Below are 25588 nucleotides of genomic sequence, written 5' to 3'. Positions count from 1 at the left end.
AGGAGTGAATCGTGAATCAGTTACGTATAGTAAGTGATGTCTATAGTAGGTGTATGCTCCTGTGAGCGAAAGAGTATAGTTTCCCTGGTTCATGCAGAGACTGGGTATGTATCCGGCAACCGCTGGCGTGTGGCGTAAGAGACCAGCGGTGGATACCGCGTCATGCCACACGCCAGCGGTTGCCGGATACATACCCAGTCTCTGCATGAACCAGGGAAACTATACTCTTTCGCTCACAGGAGCATACACCTACTATAGACATCACTTACTATACGTAACTGATGAAGGTCAGATTAATGACCGAAACGTTTTGTTGCTGGAAAATAAAACCGCTTTCACATACAAGTTGAGTGCCAGGTTTCATTACATACATACTCTGTAATGTATAGTGCTGCGGAATATGGTGGCGCTATAGAAATACAATTATTATATGGTGTCCCCCTCCCACTAATCACAGCCTATTCCTGATTCTGTCCCGCTGTGCAGCCCCCTCAGGGTAGGAATACTGGCACCTGTACTCATGGTATCACCGCTACCACCAATCGCAGGCTGTTACTATCACGTCTCCCTCTGTATGGCATCTAGTGGGGGGGGGGGGGATGTGAAAAACTTTCATATTATCACCCCTCCCCCCACACACATCTTTAAAATTGGAGAGAATGTGTGCTCTCAGACTGTCAAACAGAAGCGTTTTTTTTTTGTTTTGTTTTTTAAGTTAAAAGGGTTTGTCCTTTTTCAGACAATGTTCGACTCCGGTCACAGTTTGTTAAAAAAAAAAAAAAAAAAAAAAAAAAAAAAAAAGTAAAACCGTTCTTTCCTCCCCTTCCCTGGGTCCACCAGCGAATCTGCACCGCCAATCCCGGCGTCGTGTCCACAGCCAATCAGCGAGACTCTCTGGTGGACCTGGGGAGGATTAGTAGAGCACGACTTGTGTTTTTTTGTTTTTTTTTCACACAAACTGCAGCTGGGTCAGGACATTGTTTGAAAAGTGACAATCCCTTTAAGAAGTAATGTAGTAAAAGGGTGAATGGGTTAACCCCTGAACACCAACCTCAAGTTTGGCATCGAGATCCGAGTCCGAGGCTACCACGTGCTCATCCTCCTTCTTCCCGGTGACTTTAATCAGCGTCTGCTTGGTCTTCCAGTATTTCTGCTGCATCTTATTCACCACTGACTTCTCCTGACCTTGAGCGTAGCGGTCGTAGAACTCTCGAGAGTAATGACTGGAAGGAACCAGGGGGCAAAACATATTAGTTTTTCAATTTACTGCTTATTAACATTTCCAACCATTCTTGAGATATGAACAATTTTCTCTAGTTTGCAGCTCGTTGCCTTAGCAACCGACCACCGCTCCAGTCTAGCTTGTAAGCACTGCGCTGGCCCAGGATTAGGCGGTAACAGCGCTGCAGAGATCCTGGTACTGGTTCAAAACAGTCCATAGAAAAGAGCTTGTAAACGCTGCGCATGGTCTGCTGTCCGGCAGTGGTCGGTCTCTTAAGGCAACAAGGTGTAAATAAAAGAGTTAAATATCTCCAATATCTTCAGAACGCCTGGAAATTCTAAGAAAAAGGTAAATTGCAACATTGCTTGTATTTCTGAAAATGGGAATAACTCTTATAGCTACGTGGCTATAAGTGACTGGTCCGTTCTTCAGCTGTTTCCAGCTTGGAAGACGCTCTGTATTTTACAATTTAAGCTTGGAAGAGGCACGGACATTTTTTAGAGTCATCATTTTTGTTAAATAAAAACAAACAAACAAAAAAAAACAAAACACTAACAGTTTGTTCATTATTCAATGGAGTGAAAAAAAAGTGACCTGAAAACAAAGTAGCAAAAAACATCAGAAAAACAAACTTAAGAAAAAAAAATACTCAGGAAATTACAATAAATAAAACTTTTTTATGAACTTTCATTAAAAAATAAAATAAAAAAAACAAACTCCTACTTTATAAAAACTCAAGTGTGAACACAGCCTAGGTAATTTGTCCATGGACATTACTAGTAATGTTCCTACTTTGCGCACGTTTTCAAAAAGTGGAGCTAAAAAAAAACAAAACTAAAAAAAAAACCCACAACAAAACTTTTTGACACGTTGTGTTTTTGCTGCATTTTTTTTTAATGCAAATTTTCAGCTGTGTTTTACATTAACCAGCAAAGTCTATGAGGTCAGAAAACTCATGCACGCACATTCGTTTTATTTTCCTGACTGAATTGGAAAACTGCTGCGTTTTTCGCAAACTGCAACATGTCACTTCTTTCAGCAGTTTGTCACCCGCAGGCTATGTTCACACGGTGCGTTTTTTGCTGCTTTTTTTTTTTCTGCAGGCAAAACCGGTTTGAAGCTGCTACAAAAAAAGACAAAAAAAAACTAAAACAGGTTTTGCTGCATTTTTTTGCTGCCTCTTGCGCATGCTAATAACGTTTATTTCTCAACAAAAAAAAATCACGATGCCACGTCCTTAAGGTTTTCGCAGCAAAACCAGTTAGCTGCGTTTTTTTTACTTCATTTTTGCACTTACTCATCGTTTCCTATGGGTGAAAAACACTGCAAATACGCAGAAAAAAAGGCTGAAAGAAGGGCTGCACTGGTCTCAAAACACAGCAGTTTTCTAAATCAGCTAGGAAAATAAAACCAGGGTGTGCAGGAAAACGCAGCTTAAAAGAAAAAAATACAAAACTGCAACGTGTGAAGTGAACATTGCCTTAGAAAGTAATGGCCCAGTGCAAAAACTCCGCAAAAAACACAGGTATCAGGTTTTGCTGCGTTTCTGGCAGTTGAATGATGATTTTTTTTTTTTTTTTTTAATGCACTAAACTTTATCAGCACGCACGAGAGACAAAAATGCCGCCAAAACCTCCAGCTTCTTTACTATTAAAGAGCTCAGGTTTTTCAGGTGTGAACATCGCCTAAAATGTGATTATGCTCTAAATTTAGTAAATCGCCAAAAATTGTAAGAATTAGGAAAGATCATATCAGGTAAAAAAATAAATAAATAAATAAATGGAGGAATTGCGCATTTTGAGTTTTTTTCCCTCAATTCCCCACATTTGGATTTTTTCCACCCGCTTTTCAGAAAAACAAAATGTTGTCATTCAGAACTAGAAGACAATATGAAAAAAAAAAAAAATGAAAAAAAATTATGGAAAAATTAAAAAAAAATAAACAAAAAATATGAAAAAAAAATATGAAAAAATTTAAAAATTTATAAAAAATGTGAAAAAAATATGGAAAAATTAAAAAAAAACTAAATATGAAAAAGGAAAAAAATATGGAAAAAATTAAAAAAATTCCTAACAAAAAATGTGAAAAAAAATATGGAAAAATTAAAAAATAAAACAAAAAATGTGAAAAAAAAATATGGAAAAAATAAAATAAAAACAAAAAGAAAAATGGGCGCAGCGGGAAAGGGTTAAACGGCGATTGTGTGGCGCGGCTGGAGGCCAGTCTGCACTGCCCCTTAGCGCCATACAATGGCCGCCCCCACACCGTGGAGAATGATGGCCAATGGCGACCAGGGCGGCACCTAATGGATGACATCCTGTCAGGAGGATCAGAAAGAGAAATAAATACGAGATAAAGTCAGGAAAACATGGTAAAATTCTATACAAAAAAACCGCACAAAAGTCGCCCCCCTGACAGGTGTGCACAGTGACACAACCAGGCTCCTCATCACTTACTAGTTGTGACCGTCCATTTTCTGCTTTTCTTTCTTTCACCTTCTCTCCGGAGCCCTGAGGAGGAAGCAGACGGCAGTCAGAAGAGGCCTCGTCATGGCGGCGCTGACGCAGTTGTTATAGAAACGCCATGAAGTGCCGATATCAGGAACATCCGCGGTCGGGAATCACCCAGCACGCATGCGCGGGCAGTGTTTGCGGAAGTTCAATCGCGCATGCGGGAGGAAGGAGAGGGCCCTGTTGCGCCTGCGTCAAAAAACTGCAAAACGAGGCTTTTGTCGGTAGGTGTCGCTGTTTTGCATTGTGATTGATACAGTGTCGAAAATGGTCGTTGTCAATAAAGATATTAGGTTGTCATAGAAACCATGAAAGGCAGAAAAGCTTACAGTCTAATCTTTCTCTTTTAATGCCCCATTAGTTCTCCAGATTTAGGTGAAGCCCCCTCTTTACTTTTTTTCGTCTTCACTTTTTTATTTTTTCGCTCAAAGGTTATTGTTTTTTCGGTGGTTGGAGCTTTTATCATCACCATTTTATATGGAAAATCTGCAACAAATACGCAATGCAACGTGTGAACTAAGGCCAAGTTCACACAGGCGTAGTTCACGGTCCGTTCAGGGACCACAATGCCGGACTGACCGTATGTCTCCTCCACCCGAAATGACAGCCTAAGTTCATGTTGGGAGACCGCCGGCCAGTCTGAGCATCGCAGTCCCTGTACGGACAGTGAAATGTGCCCTTAAGGCCAAGTTCACACAGGCGTAGTTCACGGTCCGTACAGGGACCACAATGCCGGACTGACCATATGTCTCCTCCACCCGAAATGACAGCCTAAGTTCATGTTGGGAGACCGCCGGCCAGTCTGAGCATCGCAGTCCCTGTACGGACAGTGAAATGTGCCCTTAAGGCCAAGTTCACACAGGAGTAGTTCACGGTCCGTACAGGGACCACAATGCCGGACTGACCATATGTCTCCTCCACCCGAAATGACAGCCTAAGTTCATGTTGGGAGACCGCCGGCCAGTCTGAGTATCGCGGTCCCTGTACGGACACTGAAATGAGCCCTTTAGGCCAAGTTCACACAGGCGTAGTTCACGGTCCATACAGGGACCACAATGCCCGGACTGACCGTATGTCTCCTCCACCCGAAATGACAGCCTATGTTCATGTTGGGAGACCGCCGGCCAGTCTGAGTATCGCGGTCCCTGTACAGACACTGAAATGAGCCCTTTAGGCCAAGTTCACACAGGCGTAGTTCACGGTCCATACAGGGACCACAATGCCCGGACTGACCGTATGTCTCCTCCACCCGAAATGACAGCCTATGTTCATGTTGGGAGACCGCCGGCCAGTCTGAGCATCGCGGTCCCTGAATGGACACTGAAATGAGCCCTTTAGGCCAAGTTCACGGTCCGTACAGGGACCACAATGCCCGGACTGACCGTATGTCTCCTCCACCCGAAATGACAGCCTAAGTTCATGATGGGAGACCGCCGGCCAGTCTGAGCATCGCAGTCCCTGTACGGACAGTGAAATGTGCCCTTAAGGCCAAGTTCACACAGGAGTAGTTCACGGTCCGTACAGGGACCACAATGCCGGACTGACCATATGTCTCCTCCACCCGAAATGACAGCCTAAGTTCATGTTGGGAGACCGCCGGCCAGTCTGAGTATCGCGGTCCCTGTACGGACACTGAAATGAGCCCTTTAGGCCAAGTTCACACAGGCGTAGTTCACGGTCCATACAGGGACCACAATGCCCGGACTGACCGTATGTCTCCTCCACCCGAAATGACAGCCTATGTTCATGTTGGGAGACCGCCGGCCAGTCTGAGTATCGCGGTCCCTGTACAGACACTGAAATGAGCCCTTTAGGCCAAGTTCACACAGGCGTAGTTCACGGTCCATACAGGGACCACAATGCCCGGACTGACCGTATGTCTCCTCCACCCGAAATGACAGCCTATGTTCATGTTGGGAGACCGCCGGCCAGTCTGAGCATCGCGGTCCCTGAATGGACACTGAAATGAGCCCTTTAGGCCAAGTTCACGGTCCGTACAGGGACCACAATGCCCGGACTGACCGTATGTCTCCTCCACCCGAAATGACAGCCTAAGTTCATGATGGGAGACCGCCGGCCAGTCTGAGCATCGCAGTCCCTGTACGGACAGTGAAATGTGCCCTTTAGGCCAAGTTCACACAGGAGTAGTTCACGGTCCGTACAGGGACCACAATGCCCGGACTGACCGTATGTCTCCTCCACCCGAAATGACAGCCTAAGTTCATGTTGGGAGACCGCCGGCCAGTCTGAGCATCGCGGTCCCTGTACAGACAGTGAAATGTGCCCTTTAGGCCAAGTTCGCACAGGCGTAGTTCACGGTCCGTACAGGGACTACAATGCCCGGACTGACCGTATGTCTCCTCCACCCGAAATGACAGCCTAAGTTCATGTTAGGAGACCACCGGCCAGTCTGAGCATCGCGGTCCCTGTACGGACAGTGAAATGTACCCTTTAGGCCAAGTTCGCACAGGCGTAGTTCACGGTCCGTACAGGGACCACAATCCCCGGACTGACCATATGTCTCCTCCACCCGTAATGACAGCCTAAATTCATGTTGCGAGACCGCCGGCCAGTGTGAGCATCGCGGTCCCTGTACAGATGGTGAAATGTGCCCTTTAGCCCAAGTTCACACAGGCGTAGTTCACGGTCCGTACAGGGACCACAATGCCCGGACTGACCCTATGTCTCCTCCACCCGAAATGACAGCCTAAGTTCATGTTAGGAGACCGCCGGCCAGTCTGAGCATCGCAGTCCCTGTACGGACGGCGAAATGTGCCCTTTAGGCCAAGTTCACACAGGCGTAGTTCACGGTCCATACAGGGACCACAATGCCTGGACTGACCGTATGTCTCCTCCACCTGAAATGACAGCCTAAGTTCATGTTGGGAGACCGCCGGCCAGTCTGAGCATCGCGGTCCCTGTACGGACGGCGAAATGTGCCCTTTAGGCCAAGTTCACACAGGCGTAGTTCACGGTCCGTACAGGGACCACAATGCCCGGACTGACCATATGTCTCCTCCACCCGAAATGACAGCCTAAGTTCATGTTAGAAGACCGCCGGCCAGTCTGAGCATCGCGGTCCCTGTACGGACAGTGAAATGTGCCCTTTAGGCCAAGTTCACACAGGCGTAGTTCACGGTCCATACAGGGACCACAATGCCTGGACTGACCGTATGTCTCCTCCACCCGAAATGACAGCCTAAGTTCATGTTAGGAGTCCGCCGGCCAGTCTGAGCATCGCGGTCCCTGTACGGACGGTGAAATGTGCCCTTTAGGCCAAGTTCACACATCGCGGATTTGTTTTAGATTTTTCCCCCATTTTATCTGCAGCTTTTCTGCAAATTTCGCTGCAATTTTTTGTTGTTGCAGATTTCACTCTTTTCCATTGAAGAATAATTGAAACGCTGCGGATTTCAGAATTATCCCCAGAAATCTCATTACTTTTCAGGCCACTGTTATCCGCTGCAGATTTTCTGTCTGCAGATCCAGAAGGAAGGGAGAAGTACAAACTGCAGATGTAATTAAAAAAAGAAAAAAAAAACACCACAATAAGTGAAACAACACTTGGCGTCTGTTCATATGAAGGTTTGGACGTGGATTTTACACTGGTTCCTCACTGGATCCTAAACTTGATCCTCTCTTATGTCACACACTAGTGAGCCGCTCTCCCTAGAGTTTAAAAATGGAAATACCACACCATTTTAAATAATTTTTCATGTTATCATATAATTTTTCATTAAAAACAAACGATGACATAAATAAAAAATTAAAACATTAATACTTCACATTTTTTTCAATTGTTTAAAAAACATTTTTTTTATGGCACCTTCTCTTTAAATACTATGCACGCTGTCAAGATTCTTCAGTGTCAGCGCTGGGAATGGCAGTCATGTGACCACAAGTATTTGCCAGCCACAATCCGACTAGACTGTTTCCAGACTCGCCCAACTAGTCGGAATGTGGCTGAAACAGTCTAGTTGGATTGCCGCTGGGAGTATGTCTACCACATGCGTGCAGTCATATGACTGACGTTCCATAGAAATATGCATACTCCCGGCTACAATCCGACTAGTCTGTTTCCAGACTCACCCAACTAGTTGGAATGTGGCTGGAAGTATGCACATATCACATACTTGTGGTCACATGACCGCCATTCTTATGTGATATGCATACTCCCAGCCACAATCCGACTAGATGGGTGAGGCTGGAAATCGGCAACAATCCAACTAGACTATTTCCAGCCTCACCCATCTAGTCGGATTGTGGCTGGGAGTATGCATAACACATAGAAACTGCGGTCATGTGACCACAAGTATGGGTGAGGCTGGAAATAGTCTAGTTGGATTGTGGCCGGAAGTATGCATAACACATAGAAACTGCGGTCATGTGACCACAAGTATGTGATATATGCATATTCCCAGCCACATTCCAACTAGTTGGGTGAGTCTGGAAACAGTCTAGCCGGATTGTGGCCGGGAGTATGCATATTCCATAGGAATGACAGTCATGTGACCGCAAGCATGTGATAGACATACTCCCAGCCACATTCCAACTAGATGGGTGAGTCTGGAAACAGTCTAGTCGGATTGTGGCCGGGAGTATGCATATTAAGCATGTGGTAGACATACTCCCAGCCACAATCCAACTAGACTGTTTCTGGCCTCACCCATCTAGTCGGATTGTGGCCGGGAGTATGCATATTAAGCATGTGGTAGACATACTCCCAGCCACAATCCAACTAGACTGTTTCTGGCCTCACCCATCTAGTCGGATTGTGGCCGGGAGTATGTATATCACATGGTAACGGCGGTTATCACTCCTGTCTAGTCGGATTGTGCATATCGCATATGTGGGATCACATTTCTGCTTTTCCTGGCGCTGACACCGGAGAATGTGATTGCAGACATGTAGTTTTAAACCGCACAATCCCCTTACTTTCAATGGGAAAACACACCTTTGAGATAGGATCACAGATATTTGGATGTTGGAGCAGATTTTGCACCAAAATCCACATGACAAAACTTAAAATGCTTTGAATTTCCTATAAATTTCAGTGGAAAAACGCGGCTAAGGTATTTTCACAGTGAGTTTTTGGCTCAGATTCCGTGCATCCATCCACATAGATAAACCCACTTCAGACCTGCTTGGAATAAGCTTTCCATTAATGTGAATATGCCCCTATAGTGCACAGGACGGGCATTTTTTTTTTATGTGTATAAAAAATAAACCTTAGGTTCAAGTGCACACTCCCGAATTTTGTGTCTGAGTGCTGTCCGTTAAATAAACGGGTGCGAAAAAAAAAAATCAGATGCCTTATGGAGCCACAGAACAGTATTTTTACGGATACATCGCAGTTCTGTAACAAAGGAAACTGTAAGTGATTAATAGCTGCGGAGTTATAAAACGGATTGTACACGGATGAGAAGTGGGAAAAAAAAGATCTTCCCACATTTCTGGTTGAAAATCGGACTGGTCGTGTGACCCTAGCCTAAGAATAGGTCGTCAATATCCTGGACAGAGGGCCCCATACACGTCGACTGGCGGCCGATCCCTTACATATTGATCTGCTGTGTATGGGGGGCTTTATTCAATGTCACTGCTGGAGCTTTGTACAATTTTCCATTCCATTTGGCCAAAAAAAGCTCCTGTTCTGGTGACTGCGGGGGGCAGGGCGTGCACTATGGGGGGCTAAATTGGCGCCTCAGGGGGCAGGTCACCTACTGCACACTGGTAAATTATCAGGCTGCATGGAGCTGGAGGAACAGGTTCATCATATGAAGGTTCGGTGCAGTGTGCGCAATAACTGAGCCCCTGCCCTGATTACTGTCAGTGAATGACCCCCAATGGTGCTGAGCACAGGGGTCCCGTGAGCCATTGAAGCCGTGGTTCTGTATGTGCACTACTGCAGATTTTTAGGACCCCTTTTATGAGATTAGTGGACCACCAGAGATTATATATTTCTAAAGGTGTTTAGTGGAACAAGTTTGTGGCTACAAAGACGTCATGTCACCGGCCGATATAAGCCACAGTGCTCAGGGCACGGCTGCGCTATGTGGGGGCGGTGTTGGGGTGTCAAGCAGAGCCCAGTCTGGAGACGCAGGAGGGCATCTGCCCAGTGGACACTACTCTCCTTCCTGTCTTTCCCCAATCTATGTTTTCTTTGTAAAAGTGCGGTGTTTCAGAGTTTGAGCAACATCAAACTTGCCAATAGTATAGCAGTACTATGTATGTGTGCAGTATAGCAGTACTATGTATGTGTGCAGTATAGCAGTACCATGTATGTGTGCAGTATAGCAGTACCATGTATGTGTGCAGTATAGCAGTACCATGTATGTGTGCAGTATAGCAGTACCATGTATGTGTGCAGTATAGCAGTACCATGTATGTGTGCAGTATAGAAGTACCATGTATGTGTGCAGTATAGCAGTACCATGTATGTGTGCAGTATAGCAGTACCATGTATGTGTGCAGTATAGCAGTACCATGTATGTGTGCAGTATAGCAGTACTATGTATGTGTGCGGTATAGCAGTACTATGTATGTGTGCGGTATAGCAGTACTATGTATGTGTGCAGTATAGCAGTAGTATGTATGTGTGCAGTATAGCAGTACCATGTATGTGTGCAGTATAGCAGTACTATGTATGTGTGCAGTATAGCAGTACTATGTATGTGGATGGTATAGCAGTACTATGTATGTGGACGGTATAGCAGTACTATGTATGTGTGCAGTATTGCAGTACTATGTATCTGTGCAGTATAGCAGTACTATGTACATGGGCGGTATAGCAGTACTATGTATGTGTGCAGTATAGCAGTACTATGTATGTGTGCGGTATAGCAGTACTATGTATGTGTGCGGTATAGCAGTACTATGTACGTGGGCGGTATAGCAGTACTATGTACGTGTGCAGCATAGCAGTACTATGTACTGTATGTGTGCGGCATAGCATTACTATGCGGCATAGCAGTACTATGTATGTGTGCGGCATAGCAGTACTATGTATGTGTGCAGTATTGCAATACTAGGTAAGTGTATTTTAGCAGTACTGTATATATATACTGTATGTGATGTAGCGGTATTATGTACATGTAGTGTAGCAGTGCTATTAATGTATACAGTGCGGCAGTACTATGTATATGTGCAGTATTGCAATACTATGTATTTGTGCATTATAGCAGTATTATGTATGTGTGTGATGTAGCGGTATTATGTATGTGTACAGTCTAGCATTGCAATCAATGTATGCAGTATAGCAGTACTATGTATAAGTGCACTATAGCAGTACTATGTCTAGTATGTGCACAGTATTGCAATACTATATATGTGTGTTTTATAACAATACTATGTATGCATGTGATGTAGCAGTATTATGTTTGTGTGTGATGTAGCAGTATTATGTACAGTGGGGCAAAAAAGTATTTAGTCAGTCAGCAATAGTGCAAGTTCCACCACTTAAAAAGATGAGAGGTGTCTGTAATTTACATCATAGGTAGACCTCAACTATGGGAGACAAACTGAGAAAAAAAAATCCAGAAAATCACATTGTCTGTTTTTTTAACATTTTATTTGCATATTATGGTGGAAAATAAGTATTTGGTCAGAAACAAAATTTCATCTCAATACTTTGTAATATATCCTTTGTTGGCAATGACAGAGGTCAAACGTTTTCTGTAAGTCTTCACAAGGTTGCCACACACTGTTGTTGGTATGTTGGCCCATTCCTCCATGCAGATCTCCTCTAGAGCAGTGATGTTTTTGGCTTTTCGCTTGGCAACACGGACTTTCAACTCCCTCCAAAGGTTTTCTATAGGGTTGAGATCTGGAGACTGGCTAGGCCACTCCAGGACCTTGAAATGCTTCTTACGAAGCCACTCCTTCGTTGCCCTGGCGCTGTGCTTTGGATCATTGTCATGTTGAAAGACCCAGCCACGTTTCATCTTCAATGCCCTTGCTGATGGAAGGAGGTTTGCACTCAAAATCTCACGATACATGGTCCCATTCATTCTTTCATGTACCCGGATCAGTCATCCTGGCCACTTTGCAGAGAAACAGCCCCAAAGCATGATGTTTCCACCACCATGCTTTACAGTAGGTATGGTGTTTGATAGATGCAACTCAGTATTCTTTTTCCTCCAAACACGACAAGTTGTGTTTCTACCAAACAGTTCCAGTTTGGTTTCATCAGACCATAGGACATTCTCCCAAAACTTCTCTGGATCATCCAAATGCTCTCTATCAAACTTCAGATGGGCCCGGACATGTACTGGCTTAAGCAGTGGGACACGTCTGGCACTGCAGGATCTGAGTCCATGGTGGCGTAGTGTGTTACTTATGGTAGGCCTTGTTACATTGGTCCCAGCTCTCTGCAGTTCATTCACTAGGTCCCCCCGCGTGGTTCTGGGATTTTTGCTCACCGTTCTTGTGATCATTCTGACCCCACGGGGTGGGATTTTGCGTGGAGCCCCAGATTGAGGGAGATTATCAGTGGTCTTGTATGTCTTCCATTTTCTAATTATTGCTCCCACTGTTGATTTCTTCACTCCAAGCTGGTTGGCTATTGCAGATTCAGTCTTCCCAGCCTGGTGCAGGGCTACAATTTTGTTTCTGGTGTCCTTTGACAGCTCTTTGGTCTTCACCATAGTGGAGTTTGGAGTCAGACTGTTTGAGGGTGTGCACAGGTGTCTTTTTATACTGATAACAAGTTTAAACAGGTGCCATTACTACAGGTAATGAGTGGAGGAAAGAGGAGACTCTTAAAGAAGAAGTTACAGGTCTGTGAGAGCCAGAAATCTTGATTGTTTGTTTCTGACCAAATACTTATTTTCCACAATAATATGCAAAAAAAATGATAAAAAAACAGACAATGTGATTTTCTGGATTTTTTTTTCTCAGTTTGTCTCCCATAGTTGAGGTCTACCTATGATGTAAATTACAGACGCCTCTCATCTTTTTAAGTGGTGGAACTTGCACTATTGCTGACTGACTAAATACTTTTTTTCCCCACTGTATGTGTGCAGTATTATGGTAGTGTGTGTGTGAAGTACAGCGGTTTTATGTATGTGTGATTTAGCAGTACTTTTTATATGTGTAGTTTAGTGATATTATTTATTTATATAGTACCATTGATTCCATGGTGCTGTACATGAGAAGGGGTTACATACAATTTACAAATATCACTTACAGTAAGCTAACAATCACAGGCTGATACAGAGGGGCGAGGACCCTGCCCTTGGGGGCTTACATTCTACAGGATGGTGGGGAAGGAGACAATAGGTTGGGGGTTGCAGGAGCTCCGGTGGATATTAACTATATGTGTGATATAGCGATAATGTGTGTGTGGATTTCAGTAGTACTATGTAAGGCACACATGTACTATGGAATATTTTGTATGTTTGCCATATAGCAGTATTTTGTATGTTCTCAGTATTACGTATATGTATTATATCGGTACTATACAGTACAGATCAAAAGTTTGGACACATCTCATTTAAAGATTTTTCTGTATTTTCATGACTATGAAAATTGTACATTCACACTGAAGGCATCAAAACTATGAATTAACACATGTGGAATTATATACTTACAAAAAAGTGTGAAACATCTGAAAATATGTCTTATATTCTAGGTTCTTCAAAGTACCCACCTTTTGCTTTGATGACTGCTTTGCACACTCTTGGCATTCTCTTGATGAGCTTCAAGAGGTAGTCACCGGGAATTTCACTTCACAGGTGTGCCCTGTCAGGTTTAATAAGTGGGATTTCTTGCCTTATAAATGGGGTTGGGACCATCAGTTGTGTTGTGCAGAAGTCTGGTGGATACACAGCTGATAGTCCTACTGAATAGACTGTTAGAATTTGTATTATGGCAAGAAAAAAGCAGCTAAGTAAAGAAAAACGAGTGGCCATCATTACTTTAAGAAATGAAGGTCAGGCAGTCCGAAAAATTGGGAAAAATTTGAAAGTGTCCCCAAGTGCAGTGGCAAAAACCATCAAGCGCTACAAAGAAACTGGCTCACATGAGGACTGCCCCAGGAAAGGAAGACCAAGAGTCACCTCTGCTTCTGAGGATAATTTTATCCGAGTCACCATCCTCAGAAATCCCAGGTTAACAGCAGCTCAGATTAGAGACCAGGTCAATGCCACACAGAGTTCTAGCAGCAGACACATCTCTACAACTGTTAAGAGGAGACTTTGTGCAGCAGGCCTTCATGGTAAAATAGCAGCTAGGAAACCGCTAAGGACAGGCAACAAGCAGAAGAGACTTGTTTGGGCTAAAGAACACAAGGAATGGACATTAGACCAGTGGAAATCTGTGCTTTGGTCTGATGAGTCCAAATTTGAGATCTTTGGTTCCAACCACCATGTCTTTGTGCGGCGCAGAAAAGGTGAACGGATGGACTCTACATGCCTGGTTCCCACCGTGAAGCATGGAGGAGGAGGTGTGATGGTGTGGGGGGGGGGGGGGCTTTGCGGGTGACACTGTTGGGGACTTATTCAAAATTGAAGGCATACTGAACCAGCATGGCTACCACAGCATCTTGCAGTGGCATGCTATTCCATCCGGTTTGCGTTTAGTTGGACCATCATTTATCTTTTAACAGGACAATGACCCCAAACACACCTCCAGGCTGAGTAAGGGCTATTTGACCTAGAAGGAGAGTGATGGGGTGCTACGCCAGATGACCTGGCCTCCACAGTCACCAGACCTGAACCCAATCAAGATGGTTTGGGGTGAGCTGGACCGCAGAGTGAGGGCAAAAGGGCCAACAAGTGTTAAGCATCTCTGGGAACGCCTTCAAGATTGTTGGAAGACCATTCCCGGTGACTACCTCTTGAAGCTCATCAAGAGAATGCCAAGAGTGTGCAAAACAGTCATCAAAGCAAAAGGTGGCTACTTTGAAGAACCTAGAATATAAGACATATTTTCAGTTGTTTCACACTTTTTTGTTAAGTATATAATTGCACGTGTTAATTCATAGTTTTGATGCCTTCAGTGTGAATGTACAATTTTCATAGTCATGAAAATACAGAAAAATCTTTAACTGAGAAGGTGTGTCCAAACTTTTGGTCAGCACTGTATAAGTATGCAACATTTCAGTACCATATGTGTGTGAATTATAGCAGTACTATGTACAGTATCTATACAGTATAACAGTACTAAGTATCTGTATAGTACAGAGATTCTATGTATGTGTGCAGTATTGCAGTACTATATATGTGTTCTTTGTTGCATTACTATATATGTGTGTATTATAGTGGTATTATGTATATGTGCAGTATTGAAGTGTTGTGTATGTATGCAATATAATAGTACTATACCTGTATAGTATATAGGTTAGATGTGTATGTGTAGTATTATATACAGTGCCTTGCGAAAGTATTCGGCCCCCTGGAACTTTCCAACCTTTTCCCATATATCATGCTTCAAACATAAAGATACCAAATGTAAATTTTTGGTGAAGAATCAACAAGTGGAACACAATTGTGAAGTTGAATGACATTTATTGGTTATTTTAATTTTTTGTAGAAATTCAAAAACTGAAAAGTGGGGCGTGCAATATTATTCGGCCCCTGTAACTTAATACTTTGTTGCGCCCCTTTTGCTGCGATTACAAGTCTCTTGGGTTTGTCTCTATCAGTTTTGTACATGGAGAGACTGAAATTCTTGCCCATTCTTCCTTGGCAAACAGCTCGAGCTCAGTGAGGTTTGATGGAGATCGTTTGTGAACAGCAGTTTTCAGCTCTTTCCACAGATTCTCGATTGTATTGAGGTCTGGACTTTAACTTGGCCATTCTAACACGTGGATACGTTTATTTGTGAACCATTCCATTGTAGATTTTGCTTTATGTTTGGGATCTTTGTCTTGTTGGAAGACAAATCTCCGTCCCAGTCTCAGGTCTTTTGCAGACTCCAACAGGTTTTCTTCAAGAATGGTCCTGTATTTGGCTCCATCCATTTTCTCATCAATTTTAACCATCTTCCCTGTCCCTGCTGAAGAAAAGCAGGCCCAAACCATGATGCTGCCACCACCATGTTTGACAGTGGGGATGGTGTGTTCAGGGTGATGAGCTGTGTTGCCTTTACGCCAAACATATCGTTTGGCATTGTTGCCAAAAAGTTCGATTTTGGTTTCATCTGAGCAGAGCACCTTCTTCCACATGTTTGGTGTCTCCCAGGTGACTTGTTGCAAACTTTAAATTACACTTTTTATGGATATCTTTGAGAAATGGCTTTCTTCTTGCCACTCTTCCATAAAGGCCAGATTTGTGCAGTGTACGACTGATTGTTGTCCTATGGACAGACTGTCCCACCTCAGCTGTAGACCTCTGCAGATCATCCACAGTGATCATGGGCCTCTTGGCTGCATCTCTGATCAGTCTTCTCCTTGTTTGAGATGAAAGTTTAGAGGGACGGCCGGGTCTTGGTAGATTTGCAGTGGTGTGATACTCCTTCCATTTCAGTATGATCGCTTGCACAGTGCTCCTTGGGATGTTTAAAGTTTTGGAAATCATTTTGTATCCAAATCCGGCTTTAAACTTCTCCACAACAGTATCACGGACCTGCCTGTTGTGTTCCTTGGTCTTCATGATGCTCTCTGTGCTTCAAACAGAACCCTGAGACTATCACAGAGCAGGTGCATTTATACGGAGACTTTATTACACACAGGTGGATTATATTTATCATCATTAGGCATTTAGGACAACATTGGATCATTCAGAGATCCACAATGGACTTCTGGAGTGAAAGTAAAGGGGCCAAATAATATTGCACGCCCCACTTTTCAGTTTTTGAATTTCCACAAAAATTTAAAATAACCAATAAATTTCGTTCAGCTTCACAATTGTGTTCCACTCGTTGTTGATTCTTCACCAAAAATTTATATTTGGTATCTTTATGTGTGAAGCATGATATGTGGGAAAAGGTTGGAAAGTTCCAGGGAGCCGAATACTTTCGCAAGGCACTGTATGTGTGCATTATAGCAGTACTATGTATGTGTGCAGTATTGCATTACTATATATGTGTGTTATAGTGGTATTATGTATATGTGCAGTATAGCAGTGTTGTGTATGTATGCAATATAACAGTACTATACCTGTATAGTAAAGAGGTTTTATGTGCAGTATTGCAGTAATATATATATGTGTGCATTATTGTGGTATTATGGTATGTGTGCAGTGTTGCAGTACTATATATTTCTGTATTACAGCGGCATTATATGTGTGTATTATAGAAGTACTATGCATGTGTGCAGTATAGCAGTATTATTTTCAAAGTACCCTTCTGGACCTATATTTGGTCTTTCGCCAAGCACTGATTGTCTCCTCAGTTGTCAGTGCAACTTGCAGTACTCCAGATGTTGGGAAACTACAATTCCCAGCATGCCCTGACAGCTGCAGCAGACCCCTGACACCCTTGACCTTGTAAAAGGACATTGCTTGTTGTGCAGTTCCTTAACTGAAGATTCAAAGCGGCTGAAAAGCAGAACTCCACTGCAGACCAGCAAGGGAGCCATGGCACCGAGGGCATGGAAACCTCAAACAATTCACAGCCCCAGTGTCATCCATTACACTCACTGCCCGCAGGTAAAATGAGGGAAATCAGCATTGTCTTCTGTACACAGGAGGCCTGACGGCGAGAACACGGAACAGCAGGTGACTGACGTGGATCTCCCAGACCGTCGTGTGTACCGTGGGCGGCCGCCTGAACGTGACAGCCCGGGTGACATACACTGAGGGACACACTGTGGCAGGAAAAGTGCTGGGACTGTCTAGAATGCTTTGAGTTTCCATTCCCCTTCATTCTCCAGATCTCTGCTTGCTGTTAGTGAATGGAAACAAGAGCCTGATAACTGACAACCCTAAAGACCGAATACTTCTCACAGCTGAGGGGTTGAAGCAATTGGGATCTTAAAGGGTTATTCCCCCCCAAAAAAACAAGTTAACCTCTATCCCCAGGGTAAGGGATAACTTGACGATTGCTAGTGGTCAAACTGCCCCTCAACAAACCCAAGAAAGGTGTCTGAAGCCCCATCCACTCATTGTCTATGGGACTGCTGAGTACTGAGCTCCAGTATCTCCAGCAGTCCCATAGACAATGAATGGAGCGGAGTTCCAGCATGCACACCTTCGCTGCTTTCAGGACGAGGCTGCAGACCCCGTTGTTGAGTCCTCTAGGGGTCCCAGTAGTACCACTACAGTGCCCACATATAATACACTACCCACATCATACTGCAATCATACAACTACCATGTAATGTCTACATATAATACACTGTCCACATCATACTGCTATTATACAACTACCATGTAATACCCATATATAATACACTGCCCACGTTACATCATACTGCTATTCTACAACTATCATACAGTGCCCACATATAATACACTGCCCACATCATACTGCTATAATACAACTACCATACAGTGCCCACATATAATACACTGCCCACATCATACTGTGATTATACAACTACCATACAGTGCCCACATATAATACAATGCCCACATCATACTGCTATAATACAACTACCATACAGTGCCCACATATAATACACTGCCCACATCATACTGCTATAATACAACTACCATACAGTGCCCACATATAATACACTGCCCACGTTACATCATACTGCTATTCTACAACTATCATACAGTGCCCACATATAATACACTGCCCACATCATACTGCTATAATACAACTACCATACAGTGCCCACATATAATACACTGCCCACATCATACTGTGATTATACAACTACCATACAGTGCCCACATATAATACAATGCCCACATCATACTGCTATAATACAACTACCATACAGTGCCCACATATAATACACTGCCCACGTCATACTGCTATAATACAACTACCATACAGTGCCCACATATAATACACTGCCCACATCATACTGCTATAATACAACTACCATACAGTGCCCACATATAATACACTGCCCACATCATACTGTGATTATACAACTACCATACAGTGCCCACATATAATACAATGCCCACATCATACTGCTATAATACAACTACCATACAGTGCCCACATATAATACACTGCCCACGTCATACTGCTATAATACAACTACCATACAGTGCCCACATATAATACACTGCCCACATCATGCTGTTATTATACAACTACCATACAGTGCCCACATATAATACACTGCCCACATCATACTGCTATAATACAACTACCATACAGTGCCCACATATAATACAATGCCCACATCATACTGCTATAATACAACTACCATACAGTGCCCACATATAATACACTGCCCACATCATACTGTGATTATACAACTACCATACAGTGCCCACATATAATACAATGCCCACATCATACTGCTATAATACAACTACCATACAGTGCCCACATATAATACACTGCCCACATCATGCTGTTATTATACAACTACCATACAGTGCCCACATATAATACACTGCCCACATCATGCTGTTATTATACAACTATCATGTAGTGCCCACATATAATACACTGCCCACATCATACTGCTATTATACAACTACCATGTAGTGCCCACATATAATACACTGCCCACATCATACTGCTATTATACAACTACCATACAGTGCCCACGTCATAATGCTATTATAAAAATACCATATAGTGTCCACATATAATACACTGCCCACATCATGCTGTTATTATACAACTATCATGTAGTGCCCACATATAATACACTGCCCACATCATACTGCTATTATACAACTACCATACAGTGCCCACATATAATACACTGCCCACATCATACTGCTATTGTACAACTACCGTACAGTGCCCACATATAATACACTGCCCACATCATACTGCTATTATACAACTACCATACAGTGCCCACATATAATACACTGCCCACATCATACTGCTATTATACAACTACCATACAGTGCCCACATATAATACACTGCCCACATCATACTGCTATTATACAACTACTGTACAGTGCCCACATATAATACACTGCCCACATCATACTGCTATTATACAACTACCATACAGTGCCCACATATAATACACTGCCCACATCATACTGCTATTATACAACTACCATACAGTGCCCACATATAATACACTGCCCACATCATACTGCTATTATACAACTACCATACAGTGCCCACATATAATACACTGCCCACATCATACTGCTATTATACAACTACTGTACAGTGCCCACATATAATACACTGCCCACATCATACTGCTATTATACAACTACCATACAGTGCCCACATATAATACACTGCCCACATCATACTGCTATTATACAACTACCATACAGTGCCCACATATAATACACTGCCCACATCATACTGCTATTATACAACTACCATACAGTGCCCACATATAATACACTGCCCACATCATACTGCTATTATACAACTACCATACAGTGCCCACATATAATACACTGCCCACATCATACTGCTATTATACAACTACTGTACAGTGCCCACATATAATACACTGCCCACATCATACTGCTATTATACAACTACTGTACAGTGCCCACATATAATACACTGCCCACATCATACTGCTATTATACAACTACCATACAGTGCCCACATATAATACACTGCCCACATCATACTGCTATTATACAACTACCATACAGTGCCCACATATAATACACTGCCCACATCATACTGCTATTATACAACTACCATACAGTGCCCACATATAATACACTGCCCACATCATACTGCTATTATACAACTACCATACAGTGCCCACATATAATACACTGCCCACATCATACTGCTATTATACAACTACCATACAGTGTCCACATATAATACACTGCCCACATCATACTGCTATTAGATGTGCACATAATAATTAAATACAGTGCTCGTATTGCACTGCTGTACATCGCACATCTAATACTACAATAGAGTGCATACATAATTCTGCCATACAATTGCCATATAGTACTCACATAATACTGCCATAGCAGCCATAGCATGTCACATAATAACTGAATACAGTGCTTCCATTGGACAACCATACATCTCTAAAAACATGGCCATATTATGCAGACGCTATTATGATTTTGTACAGTGCTCACATAATACTGCCAGCGAGTGTCCACATAAGTTAATACAGTTCCCACCTAACACTACAATACAGTTCCTATATAATACTGCCATAAAGTGTTAGCATAATATTGTCATAGCGCTTATTTAGTAATTTTATATGGTGCCCCCATAATACTGCTATACAGCACCCTCATATTAGTACCACTGAGTGCCCGAATAATACTGCCAAACAGGACTTGCATAATACTACCATGCAGTGCCCAAATAATTCTATCACACTGTGCCCACATAATACTGCCTAAAAGTGATTCATTGTCTGCAGACTAATAATACCGCCATAGTGTCCACTCACTGCACCTATACCCTACCCACATGTCACTGTATGTATAATACTGCCATACAGAGCGCACATAGCAGAAAGCGCACTGTAGCGCGGGGTTTACGGGAGCGCTGCCTTTTTTTTGTGATAGTCAGTGGAGTTTGTGCCACTTTATGCATTCGGCATAGAAAGTCCGGACAGATTATATTACTTTTATGGTTTTTTTTATGGTGATCTGACAAACTCTAAGTAAATCAGCAGCGATGCCGCAGATCATCCATAGACCTAAGGTGTCAGCTTGGCTCAGACAATCAGCTGACTCACACTTTGTCAGCATATAAGGGGTTAACTCCGCACAGCACACAGAGAGGTGTGCAGTATTTACACACCGCAGGGAAAGTCTGTACAGTCTGACTGGATAATAACATGGCCAACCATTGTGCTGCGCCGTGAGACTACAGTATATGGGGGCGCCACATCCTGCACTGAGGAGACACTTTATAGGAAATAGTCAGGAATTGCCTGAATAGCAATCCCCTAAAATGGCGTTAGGACCGGGAACAGGCCCACTGATCACCGGCAAAAGCGGTTTCTTCACATTAAGGCGGTGTTCTCACCATGCAGTTCAGATGCTTTTTCTATGAGATTTTCAAAAAATATGGTAAAATCGCTGCATTTATGCGTTTTTGGTACATTGTGCCCCCTGAATAGGGAATGAATAGTGCCAGCCACGATGCCCTCATAACAGAACCAGCCACAGTGCCCTCATAACAGAACCAGCCACAGTGCCCTCATAATAGAACCAGCCACAGTGCCCTCATAATATAACCAGCCACAGAGCCCTCATAACAGAACCAGCCACAGTGCCCTCATAACAGAACCCGCCACAGTGCCCTCATAACAGAACCAGCCACAGTGCCCTCATAACAGAACCAGCCACAGTGCCCTCATAACAGAACCCGCCACAGTGCCCTCATAACAGAACCCGCCACAGTGCCCTCATAACAGAACCCGCCACAGTGCCCTCATAACAGAACCAGCCACAGTGCCCTCATAACAGAACCAGCCACAGTGCCCTCATAACAGAACCAGCCACAGTGCCCTCATAACAGAACCAGCCACAGTGCCCTCATAACAGAACCCGCCACAGTGCCCTCATAATAGAACCAGCCACAGAGCCCTCATAACAGAACCAGTCACAGTGCCCTCATAACAGAACCAGCCACAGTGCCCTCATAACAGAACCAGCCACAGTGCCCTCATAACAGAACCAGCCACAGTGCCCTCATAACAGAACCAGCCACAGTGCCCTCATAACAGAACCAGCTACAGTGCCCTCATAACAGAACCAGCCACAGAGCCCTCATAACAGAACCAGCCACAGTGCCCTCATAACATAACCAGCCACAGAGCCCTCATAACATAACCAGCCACAGTGCCCTCATAACATAACCAGCCACAGTGCCCTCATAATATAACCAGCCACAGTGCCCTCATAATAGTGTCAGCCACAGTGCCCTCATAACAGAACCAGCCACAGTGCCCTCATAATATAACCAGCCACAGTGCCCTCATAACAGAACCAGCCACAGTGCCCTCATAACAGAACCAGCCACAGTGCCCTCATAACAGAACCAGCCAGTGCCCTCATAATAGAACCAGCCACAGTGCCCTCATAATATAACCAGCCACAGTGCCCTCATAATAGAACCAGCCACAGTGCCCTCATAACAGAACCAGCCACAGTGCCCTCATAATATAACCAGCCACAGTGCCCTCATAACAGAACCAGCCACAGTGCCCTCATAATAGAATCAGCGACAGTGCCCTCATAATATAACCAGCCACAGTGCCCTCATAATAGAACCAGCCACAGTGCCCTCATAACAGAACCAGCCACAGTGCCCTCATAATATAACCAGCCACAGTGCCCTCATAACAGAACCAGCCACAGTGCCCTCATAATATAACCAGCCACAGTGCCCTCATAACAGAACCAGCCACAGTGCCCTCATAATAGAATCAGCGACAGTGCCCTCATAATATAACCAGCCACAGTGCCCTCATAGTAGAACCAGCCACAGTGCCCTCATAACAGAACCAGCCACAGTGCCCTCATAATAGTGTCAGCCACAGTGCCCTCATAACAGAACCAGCCATAGTGCACTCATAACAGAACCAGCCACAGTGCCCTCATAACAGAACCAGCCATAGTGCCCTCATAACAGAACCAGCCATAGTGCCCTCATAACAGAACCAGCCACAGTGCCCTCATAATAGAACCAGCCATAGTGCCCTCATAAGTGTCAGCCACAGTGCCCTCATAAAATAACCAGCCACAGTGCCCTCATAATAGAACCAGCCACAGTGCCCTCATAATAGTGTCAGCCACAGTGCCCTCATAAAATAACCAGCCACAGTACTCTCATAATAGAACCAGCCACAGTGCCCTCATAACAGAACCAGCCATAGTGCCCTCATAATATAACCAGCCACAGTGCCCTCATAATAGAACCAGCCACAGTGCCCTCATAATAGAACCAGCCACAGTGCCCTCATAATAGAACCAGCCACAGTGCCCTCATAATAGAACCAGCCACAGTGCCCTCATAATAGTGCCAGCCACAGTGCCCTCATAATAGTATCAGCCACAGTGCCCTCATAATAGAACCAGCCACAGTGCCCTCATAATAGAACCAGCCACAGTGCCCTCATAATAGTATCAGCCACAGTGCCCTCATAACAGAACCAGCCACAGTGCCCTCATAATATAACCAGCCACAGTGCCCTCATAACAGAACCAGCCACAGTGCCCTCATAACAGGACCCGCCACAGTGCCCTCATAATATAACCAGCCACAGTGCCCTCATAATAGAACCAGCCACAGTGCCCTCATAACAGAACCAGCCACAGTGCCCTCATAAGTGTCAGCCACAGTGCTCTCATAATAGAACCAGCCATAGTGCCCTCATAACAGAACCAGCCATAGTGCACTCATAACAGAACCAGCCACAGTGCCCTCATAACAGAACCAGCCATAGTGCCCTCATAACAGAACCAGCCATAGTGCCCTCATAATAGAACCAGCCACAGTGCCCTCATAATAGAACCAGCCACAGTGCCCTCATAATAGTATCAGCCACAGTGCCCTCATAATAGAACCAGCCACAGTGCCCTCATAACAGAACCAGCCATAGTGCCCTCATAACAGAACCAGCCATAGTGCCCTCATAATATAACCAGCCACAGTGCCCTCATAATAGAACCAGCCATAGTGCCCTCATAATAGAACCAGCCAGTGCCCTCATAATAGTGTCAGCCACAGTGCCCTCATAATAGTGTCAGCCACAGTGCCCTCATAATAGAACCAGCCACATTGCCCTCATAATAGAACCAGTCACAGTGCCCTCATAACAGAACCAGCCACAGTGCCCTCATAATAGAACCAGCCACAGTGCCCTCATAATAGAACCAGCCACAGTGCCCTCATAATAGTGTCAGCCACAGTGCCCTCATAACAGAACCAGCCACAGTGCCCTCATAACAGAACCAGTCACAGTGCCCTCATAACAGAACCAGCCACAGTGCCCTCATAATAGAATCAGCCACAGTGCCCTCATAATAGTGTCAGCCACAGTGCCCTCATAACAGAACCCGCCACAGTGCCCTCATAACAGAACCAGCCACAGTGCCCTCATAACAGAACCAGCCACAGTGCCCTCATAACAGAACCAGTCACAGTGCCCTCATAACAGAACCAGCCACAGTGCCCTCATAATAGAACCAGTCACAGTGCCCTCATAACAGAACCAGCCACAGTGCCCTCATAACAGAACCAGTCACAGTGCCCTCATAACAGAACCAGCCACAGTGCCCTCATAATAGAACCAGCCACAGTGCCCTCATAATAGTGCCAGTCACAGTGCCCTCATAATAGAACCAGTCACAGTGCCCTCATAATAGTGTCAGCCACAGTGCCCTCATAATAGAACCAGCCACAGTGCCCTCATAATAGAACCAGCCACAGTGCCCTCATAATAGAACCAGTCACAGTGCCCTCATAATAGTGTCAGCCACAGTGCCCTCATAATAGAACCAGCCACAGTGCCCTCATAATAGAACCAGTCACAGTGCCCTCATAATAGTGCCAGTCACAGTGCCCTCATAATAGAACCAGCCACATTGCCCTCATAATAGAACCAGCCACAGTGCCCTCATAATAGTATCAGCCACAGTGCCCTCATAATAGTGCCAGTCACAGTGCCCTCATAATAGAACCAGCCACATTGCCCTCATAATAGAACCAAAGTGTCCTCCACTGCTGCCCACCACAGCACAATCATAACTATACCAGCCTCAGTGCCCCTAGTACTGTGCCAACCACAAATACCTTCATGACAGAACCGCCACAGTGCCCTCATACAATAAACTAATGCATAACTGTGTCAAGCACACG

At 44.3% G+C, this 25588-nt stretch overlaps 1 protein-coding gene across 2 annotated transcripts in view; it reads right to left on the bottom strand.

Moving 5' to 3' along the window:
• ICA1 (islet cell autoantigen 1) overlaps positions 1–25588 on the bottom strand; it is an 86064-nt gene that overhangs the window by 50623 nt on the left and 9853 nt on the right. For both annotated transcript variants that reach the window (XM_069729345.1, XM_069729346.1), the window contains exons 2-3: positions 3679–3732; positions 1052–1223 (exon numbers count right to left, since the gene is read on the bottom strand). In XM_069729345.1, coding sequence (XP_069585446.1) covers positions 1052–1223; positions 3679–3695 — 189 coding nt within the window. In that variant the 5' untranslated portion in view covers positions 3696–3732. The remainder of the gene's footprint in view (positions 1–1051; positions 1224–3678; positions 3733–25588) is intronic.

Source organism: Ranitomeya imitator, chromosome 6 (genome assembly GCF_032444005.1).
Source record: "Ranitomeya imitator isolate aRanImi1 chromosome 6, aRanImi1.pri, whole genome shotgun sequence".
NCBI classification, from domain to species: domain Eukaryota; kingdom Metazoa; phylum Chordata; class Amphibia; order Anura; family Dendrobatidae; genus Ranitomeya; species Ranitomeya imitator.
Note: the sequence above shows the minus strand (reverse complement) of the source record. Positions and strands in the feature narration are given on the sequence as shown.